General features: G+C 45.5%; 2 protein-coding genes across 2 annotated transcripts; both read left to right on the top strand.

Moving 5' to 3' along the window:
• Positions 1-6: 6 nt before the first annotated feature.
• LOC112617728 (protocadherin gamma-B6) lies at positions 7-2,118 on the top strand (the record flags this gene model as incomplete). Its single annotated transcript, XM_025374422.1, has 1 exon — positions 7-2,118. A coding segment is annotated over one exon (2,112 nt), but the record flags the coding sequence as incomplete, so codon positions are not given.
• Positions 2,119-4,424: 2,306 nt separating this feature from the next.
• On the top strand, positions 4,425-7,119 carry LOC112617727 (protocadherin gamma-A10). The gene has a single exon (XM_025374420.1). The coding sequence runs from the start codon at positions 4,609-4,611 to the stop codon at positions 7,117-7,119; it is 2,511 nt and encodes an 836-aa protein (XP_025230205.1). The 5' UTR covers positions 4,425-4,608.
• The last annotated feature ends 2,543 nt before the right edge of the window (positions 7,120-9,662 follow it).

Consider the following 9,662-nt stretch of genomic DNA (forward strand, 5'->3'; position numbering starts at 1 on the left):
CATATCATTGTGGTGATTGAGGATGTTAATGACCACGCCCCTCAATTTGATAAAAAGGAAATACATTTAGAAATTTTCGAATCTGCATCCGCTGGTGCACGAATATCACTTGACCCTGCCACGGATCCCGATATAAACATAAACTCAATTAAAGATTATAAGATAAACTCTAATCCTTATTTTTCATTAATGGTTAGAGTTAATTCTGACGGTGGCAAATACCCAGAGTTATCTCTGGAGAAACTCCTAGACCGGGAAGAACAGAGATCTCATAGCTTGATATTGACTGCCTTGGACGGAGGTGACCCACCAAGAAGTGCCACCGCTCACATACAAATTTCTGTCAAGGACACCAATGATAACCCCCCGGTTTTCAGTAGAGACGAATATAGAATTAGTGTTAGTGAAAATCTGCCCCCTGGGTCCCCTGTGTTGCAAGTGACAGCCACTGACCAGGATGAGGGGGTCAATGCCGAGATAAACTACTACTTCCGAAGCACTGCCCAGAGCACAAAACATATGTTCTTATTGGATGAGAAAACAGGTATGATTAAGAATAACCAGTCATTTGATTTTGAAGATGTAGAAAGGTACACCATGGAAGTGGAAGCGAAGGACGGAGGTGGTCTCTCTGCCCAGTGTAAAGTAATCATAGAAATCCTGGATGAAAACGACAACAACCCAGAAATAATCATAACTTCTCTCTCTGATCAGATTTTGGAGAATTCTCCTCCAGGAATGGTTGTTGCCCTCTTCAAAACACGGGACCTGGATTTCGGAGGAAATGGAGAAGTCCGGTGTAATATAGAAACAGACATTCCATTCAAGATTTATTCTTCTTCCAATAACTACTACAAGCTGGTGACAGATGGAGCCCTGGACCGAGAGCAGACACCAGAATACAATGTAACCATCTTAGCCACTGACAGGGGCAAGCCGCCCCTTTCTTCCAGTAGAAGCATCACCTTGTATGTCACTGACATCAACGACAACGCCCCAGTTTTCGACCAGACGTCCTACGTGGTTCATGTGGCCGAGAACAACCCGCCAGGAGCCTCCATTGCGCAAGTGAGCGCCTCTGACCCGGATTTGGGGCTCAACGGCCACATCTCCTACTCTATCGTGGCAAGTGACCTAGAACCCCTGGCGCTGTCGTCATATGTGTCCGTGAGCGCGCAGAGCGGGATGGTCTTCGCGCAGCGCGCCTTTGATCACGAGCAACTGCGCGCCTTCGAGCTCACGCTGCAGGCCCGCGACCATGGCTCGCCCGCGCTCAGCGCCAACGTGAGCCTGCGCGTGTTGGTGGGAGACCGCAATGACAACGCACCGCGCGTGCTGTACCCAGCTCTGGGTCCCGACGGCTCCGCGCTCTTCGACATGGTGCCTCGCTCTGCAGAGCCCGGCTACCTAGTGACTAAGGTGGTAGCGGTGGACGCCGACTCAGGACACAACGCCTGGCTATCCTACCACGTGCTGCAGGCCAGCGAGCCCGGGCTCTTCAGCCTGGGGCTGCGCACTGGTGAGGTGCGCATGGCTCGAGCCTTAGGCGACAGGGACGCAGCCCGCCAGCGCCTGCTGGTCACTGTGCGTGATGGTGGACAGCCGCCACTCTCTGCCACCGCCACCCTGCATCTGGTCTTCGCAGACAACTTGCAAGAGATACTGCCAGACCTCAGAGAGTACGATCGCCCTGTACTCTCTGACCCCCAGGCTGAGCTACAGTTTTACCTCGTGGTGGCCTTGGCCTTAATCTCAGTGCTCTTCCTCCTTGCGGTGATTCTGGCCATTGCCTTGCGCCTGCGACACTCTCTCAGCCCTACTACTTGGGACTGCTTCCATCCTGGTATCTGTGTCAAGTCTGGACCTGTAGTTCCCCCCAACTACAGTGAGGGGACTTTGCCTTATTCTTATAATCTGTGCATTGCACATATGGATACAAAAGAGTTTAATTTCCTAAAATGTAGTGCACCCGTACATTCCAATGAAGACATGGTTTGCAGTGTTTCTCCTGGAGCCTTAATTCCACCTCATGGTGGGGAGGATTTGACTTCACATTCTGAGACCCTAACTTCGGTGAGTTTCTCTTTTTTGTGTGTGATTTATCTAATAGTCTACTAGTTTCTCATATTTTAGGCATACTACTTTATTTTCATACCTAGAATTATATGTTTAAAACTCATAGCTTTTTATCATCTTTTCTCAATGTTTTGTCAATTGTAGAATGTCACCCGATTGAAGATATTTAGTCTTTGTCTTTTTTTTTTTGAGATGGAGTCTCTCACTGTTGCCCAGGCTGGAGTGCAGTGGTGCGATCTCAGCTCACTGCAACCTCCGCCTTCTGGGTTCAAGCGATTCTCCTGCCTCAGCCTCCCAAGTAGCTGGGATTACTGGCGCCCCTCACCATGGCTAAATTTTTTGTATTTTTAGTAGAGATGGGGTTTGACTATGTCGACCAGGCTGGTCTCAAACCCCTGACCTCATGATCCTCCCAACTTGGCCTCTCAAAGTGCTGGGATTACAGGTGTGAGCCACCATATTTTGTCAAGTTCTGACTATCGAACAGAAGCAGTGGTCTTGGCAACTAAGAAAACAAACAAGTAACCTATCTATTCAAATTTGCCAAGACTTAGTGAATTTACCATATCTTATTTATATATTTTTAAAGCTTAAAAATATTCAGAAGGCAGGCCCAGTGGCTCACACCTATAATCACAGCACTTTTGGAGGCTGAAGCAGAAAGTATCACTTGAACCCAAGAATTGAGACCAGCCTGGGCAATATAGGGAGACCCCCCATCTCTACTAAAACAAAAATAAAACAAAACCATTAGCAGAGTGTGGTAGCATTCCCCTGTGGTCCCAGCTACTTGGGAGGCTGAGCTGGGTGGATTGCTTGGTCCTAGGAGGTCAAGGTTGCAGTGAGCCCTGATCTTGCCACTGCACTCCAGCCTGGGTGACAGAGTGTGACCCTGTCTCTAAAGTAAATAAATAAATATGCAGGCAGGGCCAAGTGTGCTGTAATCCCAGCACTTTGGGAGGTGGAGGTGGAGAATCTCTTGAGCCCAGGAATTTGAGACCAGCCTGGGCAACATAGGGAGACCCCATTGCTTCCGAAAATTTAAAAATTAGCAGGGTGTGGTGGCACATTTCTGTGGTCTCAGCTACTCTGGAGGCTGCAGTGGGAGAATCGCTTGAGCCCAGGAAGTCTAGGCTGCAGTGAGCTATGATTGTGCCACTGCACTCCAGCCTGGGTGACAGAGCGGGACCCTGTCTCAAAAAAAAAAAAAAAAAAAAAAAGGCATTTCTAAGAAATGAAATGAAATACTATTGCTGTTGCACTCAGTCTCTGTCTCTGATTCGCTGATAGAAGATTTTTGAAGAAAAAAGATAAAATCTTTGAAGAGTTCTATACTTGGAAGGCATAGTGACATAAACACTTCTGAACATCCTGTTCTCTGTGTGAAAGAAGTAAACTTCTATACCCTTTGCGTTTGAGGGAATAATTGCTACTGGGTTGATGGGCACACACAGTTGAAGATATGTGAACCACTGGACTTTGGCCTCTCATACAAACTGCCTAAGAGAAGAGATTATTTATACTGGTATTAATGCTCTGATGAAAACAGGTCATTTGACATAAACACTTACTTGTTGAAAACCTATATCACTACATCTAACTTTGTTTTCTAAAACTTTCAGTACTTCAAATTCTACATATTTCTTTTCTCATTACAATGCAAACATTTTAATTTGCAACTGTAATATATGTTCATTTTAGTTTGTGATTGCCGGCTTAATCATTTAAATAGGTCCACTTAACTTGTATCCCTATAAGATAAAGTACGTTTTACACAAAAAGGTTCATTAAGGCTCAGTAAAACTATTCTAGAAGAGTACTTTAAAAACCTCTTACATAATCCTAAGCTAAATAAATTTAATGAATTAAGTAGTTAAAATTATAAAGCTTCAGAGTGAACTATGTCATGAAGAGTTTATTTAATATAGTCTTGTATGAATGTATGCTAAATAAAATTGGACTATTTAAATCACAATTTTAAATTATAACACTTTTCTGAATATACCTAGACACTCATATGACCTAAAATAAGTATTATTTACCTTTTATTACAGTATGTACATTTCTGTTGGGAAAACGTGTTGCAAATATATATTTAACCAAACATTATTGTGAAATATTTACAATATTTTCACTCCACTTTGTCACACCTCCAGTAAGAAACCTACATATAGTAAATTATTTAAAGATAGGAGTGGGGAAACCAAAGAATCTATGTAAAATATAATAATCCGACAGAATGGAGTTTACTTTCCAGTCCATGTATAACTTGGGTGCAGTAACTTCTTAGGGCTCTGAGCGCCGCTGTTCACCTACTAGGAGAGAAAACGCAGCCAGAGCTCAATCCGGATTCTCAGGGCTCCAACTACATAAAGCCCCACAAACCGGCTGCTGGGCTGCAGGGAAGCTCACTCCAGAATTTAAAGTGCTCAGGCTACAGAGACACCCTGAAGCCATAGAAAGACAAAGGAACCGGTTTAAACACACAACGTGTCCAGTGAGGACTTTGCAGAATTCTGTAACCAGACTACAATGGCTGCTCAAAGGAATCGCTCAAAGGAATCAAAGGATTGCAGTGAGCTGGTCTTGCTCTGCCTCTTCCTCGGGATTCCATGGGAGGCTGGAGCCCGGCAGATCTCCTACTCAATTCCTGAGGAATTAGAGAAAGGCTCTTTCGTGGGCAACATCTCCAAAGACTTGGGGCTGGCGCCCCGAGAGCTGGCGGAGCGCGGAGTCCGCATAGTCTCCAGAGGTAGGACGCAGCTTTTCTCTCTGGACCCGCGCAGCGGCAGCTTGGTCACCGCGGGCAGGATAGACCGGGAGGAGCTCTGCGCTCAGAGCGCGCGGTGCCTGGTGAGTTTTAATATCCTTGTGGAAGAAAGGGTGAAACTTTTTGGGATAGAAATAGAAGTAACTGATATAAATGACAATGCTCCAAAATTCCAAGCAGAAAATCTAGACGTAAAAATTAATGAAAATGTCGCCACGGGAATGCGTTTTCCTCTCCCGGAAGCTATTGATCCGGATGTGGGCGTGAACTCCCTGCAGAGCTATCAGCTCAGCCCCAATAGGCACTTCTCCCTAAGAGTTCAGAGCCGTGCCAATGGCGTCAAGTACCCGGAGCTGGTACTGGAGCATGCCCTAGATCGCGAGGAAGAGGCCATTCACCACCTGGTCCTCACCGCCTCCGACGGGGGTGACCCTCTCCGATCTGGCACTGTCCTCGTCAGCGTGACTGTCTTCGATACAAATGACAACGCGCCGGTCTTCACCTTACCAGAATACCGAGTGAGTGTTCCTGAGAATTTGCCTGTGGGCACTCAGCTGCTGACAGTCACAGCCACCGACAGGGACGAAGGTGCCAATGGAGAAGTGACATATTCATTCCGAAAATTACCTGATACGCAATTGTTGAAGTTCCAACTAAACAAATATACTGGAGAAATAAAAATATCAGAAAATCTAGATTATGAAGAAACTGGTTTCTATGAAATAGAAATACAAGCAGAAGATGGAGGAGCATATCTTGCAACTGCAAAAGTGTTGATTACAGTAGAAGATGTAAATGACAACAGTCCAGAGGTAGCCATCACGTCTCTATTTAGTCCAGTGACTGAAGATTCACCTCTGGGAACAGTCGTAGCCCTTTTAAACGTGCATGATTTAGACTCTGAGCAGAATGGACGGGTAACCTGTTCCATTTTGGCGTATCTACCATTTAAATTAGAAAAGTCCATTGATAGTTATTACAGATTGGTGATACACAGAGCCCTTGACAGGGAACAGGTATCCTCTTACAATATCACAGTAACAGCCACAGATGGGGGAAGTCCACCTCTATCAACGGAAATTCACTTTATGCTACAAGTGGCAGATATCAATGACAACCCACCTACCTTCTCTCATGTATCCTACTTTACCTATATCCCAGAGAACAACGCCAGGGGTGCCTCCATCTTCTCAGTGACAGCGCTGGACCCGGACAGCAAAGAGAATGCCCGGATTATTTACTCCCTGGCTGAAGACACCATCCAGGGGGCACCTCTGTCCTCATACATATCCATCAACTCAGACACTGGCGTCCTGTATGCACTCAGATCCTTTGACTATGAGCAATTCCATGAGCTACAGATGCAGGTGACAGCCAGCGACAGCGGGGATCCTCCACTCAGCAGCAATGTGTCGTTGAGCCTGTTTGTGCTGGACCAGAACGACAATGCGCCCGAGATCCTGTACCCCGCCCTCCCCACAGACGGTTCCACTGGCGTGGAGCTGGCGCCCCGCTCCGCAGAGCCCGGCTACCTGGTGACCAAGGTGGTGGCGGTGGACAGAGACTCGGGCCAGAACGCCTGGCTGTCCTACCGCCTGCTCAAGGCCAGCGAGCCAGGACTCTTCGCGGTGGGGCTGCACACCGGCGAGGTGCGCACGGCGCGGGCCCTGCTGGACAGAGACGCGCTCAAGCAAAGCCTCGTGGTGGCCGTCCAGGACCACGGCCAGCCCCCTCTCTCGGCCACCGTCACGCTCACCGTGGCCGTGGCCGACAGCATCCCCGAAGTCCTGGCGGACCTCAGCAGCCTCGAGTCTCTGGCTAACTCTGGAACCTCAGACCTCACTCTGTACCTGGTGGTAGCGGTGGCTGCGGTCTCCTGCGTCTTCCTGGCCTTCGTCATCGTGCTGCTGGCGCTCAGGCTGCGGCGATGGCACAAGTCACGCCTGCTGCAGGCTTCAGGAGGCGGCTTGACAGGCGTACCCGGCTCGCACTTTGTGGGCGTGGACGGGGTGCGGGCTTTCCTGCAGACCTATTCCCACGAGGTCTCCCTCACCGCGGACTCGCGGAAGAGTCACCTGATCTTCCCCCAGCCCAACTACGCTGACACGCTCATCAGCCGGGAGAGCTGTGAGAAAAAGGATCCTTTGTCTTTGTTAAATGATTCGAAGTTTCCTTTAGAGGATACCCCATTGGTTCCAGTGAGTTTTACTTTTATTTTTACTCTTTTTCTGTTGTTAAAAAAGATTGGTTTTACTTTTAAGTTTGCAGCATGATAGTGGAACGTGCAAATGCTAAAACACTGATGAGTAGAATTTGATGTTTATTAAGGGTTTTTTTTTTTTTAACTTTCTGGTAAAATTCACCTAGTCTCAATCAAGGCCTGTATGTCATCAGGCTTTGTTATGATTAGCTTTGCAGAACCTTGTAGTTTATAGTGTTGTTGAGTACAATATTGACAATTCTTAAGACAGACTTCCATACAGAAGTGTCTGTCGATTTATATTTCCTCCTGGGTGGTCACACATTGAAACTCCAGCCCCTTAAGCATCCCTCTTGTTCTGAAGGCAGTCTGGTAAGAATAGGTAAGTATCAGAAAGAAATGGTCTCTGGAAACACAACCCAAATCCAAGATTACTCAACGCAGTTCTTCCCAAGGAGAAGAGCAATAGGCCTTTTCCAAACTACCTTTTATATGTTTTTAAATTTATACTTTGTGGCGATAGTTGCAGTTGAATATACTGTTTTTCATTAATATTGAATTAACTTATTTATAATCTATGTATACTTAGATTTTTCCTGCCCTATTTATACCTGATAACACTGAAGCATCCTTTTTGCATACAATTCTCTAATTTCCCACTACTATGTGGAAGATACAGCATTTTAATGTAACTTGTGTTGCTCAATAGGGATCCTGAAGAGGCTATAGAGGGTGAAATTAGAACATTTGGGGTTCTGCTTTTGTCTTTTTTGTTAAATGTTCTAATCACTAAGGCTGAAAGTAAATATGGATTGGGAAGACAGACAAATTTGTACATGTTCCCAAGAACAGGAGCAATAGATATATGACAAAGCTATTTCAGTGGCTGTTTAATGTATAGGGAGGCAAACACCTGAAACTCTGAAAATTCTGAAATTGAGAGGCAAAATAAACTTAGAGTCAAGAAAGAAATGCCATTTCTGCAGATCAGAATATAAGCACCAAAAATAAAAAAGAAAATAATATATGCAAATAAGTAAGGGAAATTACCTAAACAAAGGATCAGTGGAGGTACTGATGAGTTCATTTAGTTCAATGAAAATAGTGATGTATTAATCTCTTAATACATGTGTTGTATTGATCTCTTAATTTCATTACTAATATTCTACTAAATGTGGTAGCATAAGGTCAAAAAGCATTCCAAAGTTTCTCAAGACCCTTTGAAGACCATGACTTTTTTCAGGCCAGTCAACATTTGTTCAATGATAGGTCTGTGGAAGGAAAGCACACTCTTTAGGATCATAGTTATTAACTATTAAACCTTTGAAACTATTATTTCATATTTGTGTTCATAAGAGTCAAAATTATTGTGCATTCATCTCAAATGAAAAATACAGATTTTTTTTAAAAAACTACTCTTTTGACATTGTAGCTATGGTAAGAAAATATTTTTAAATATGGTTATTTAAAAGCAATACAGGACACCCTGGATGATGGTAATGACTAGAGCAATGGTTACATTCCAGTACTTAAATATGAAATTAGGAATTATTACTTTCTAGGTGAATATAGGTTAGAATTGAAGACAAAAAAAAAATGTTGCTTATCTTGAGTACTTCCAGCTTCATAGATAATTATTCGTAAAAGGAATAACAATGACTGCCTCTGGATGGAGGAAGTGGAGAGCAATGGGCCATAGGATAGGAGACCTATAAACCTTCATGCTATATTCTTTTGTGCCTCTTTAAATTTTGAAGAAAAAATATTCATTTTTTCAAGATATATGTAAATTTTAGTACATAAAAAGATAAGCTAGTTATGACCACGTGGAAATATATTTCCTGATGTAAAGGAATCACTGAGGAATAAGATTCAAATATTTTGGTTGTCAACTCAAAAAATTCCTTGAAAGAGATTAAAGTCAAGCTGCAGTCCCACACGGAGCCTCTGGGCGCCGCTGTCGGCCAGTGCAGAGCAAGCGCTGACGCCGGGGATCCCTCAGCCTCTAGCCTAGGATTCCCTGCGCAGCCAACAACAGAAAGAAGAAAACCAGCACACACGCAGAGGCTCCCGGCTGGGCAGACTTTGCCCAGCACACCAGATTCCCAGCTCCGAGACCCGGGACTCCTCCTGTCCTGGGCCGAATGCTCTTTTAGCGCGGTAGAGTGCACTTTCTCCAGCTGGAAAAGCGGGGACCCAGCGAGAACCCAAGCGAACGATGGGAGGGAGCTGCGCGCAGAGGCGCCGGGCCGGCCCGCGGCAGGTACTATTTCCCTTGCTGCTGCCTTTGTTCTACCCCGCGCTGTGTGAGCCGATCCGCTACTCGATTCCGGAGGAGCTGGCCAAGGGCTCGGTGGTGGGGAACCTCGCTAAGGATCTAGGGCTCAGTGTCCTGGATGTGTCGGCTCGCAAGCTGCGAGTTAGCGCGGAGAAGCTGCACTTCAGCGTAGACGCGGAGAGCGGGGACTTACTTGTGAAGGACCGAATAGACCGTGAGCAAATATGCAAAGAGAGAAGAAGATGTGAGTTGCAATTGGAAGCTGTGGTGGAAAATCCTTTAAATATTTTTCATATCATTGTGGTGATTGAGGATGTTAATGACCACGCCCCTCAATT

The sequence above is a fragment of the Theropithecus gelada genome, unplaced genomic scaffold (assembly GCF_003255815.1).
Source record: "Theropithecus gelada isolate Dixy unplaced genomic scaffold, Tgel_1.0 HiC_scaffold_370, whole genome shotgun sequence".
Classification (NCBI taxonomy): Eukaryota; Metazoa; Chordata; class Mammalia; order Primates; family Cercopithecidae; genus Theropithecus; species Theropithecus gelada.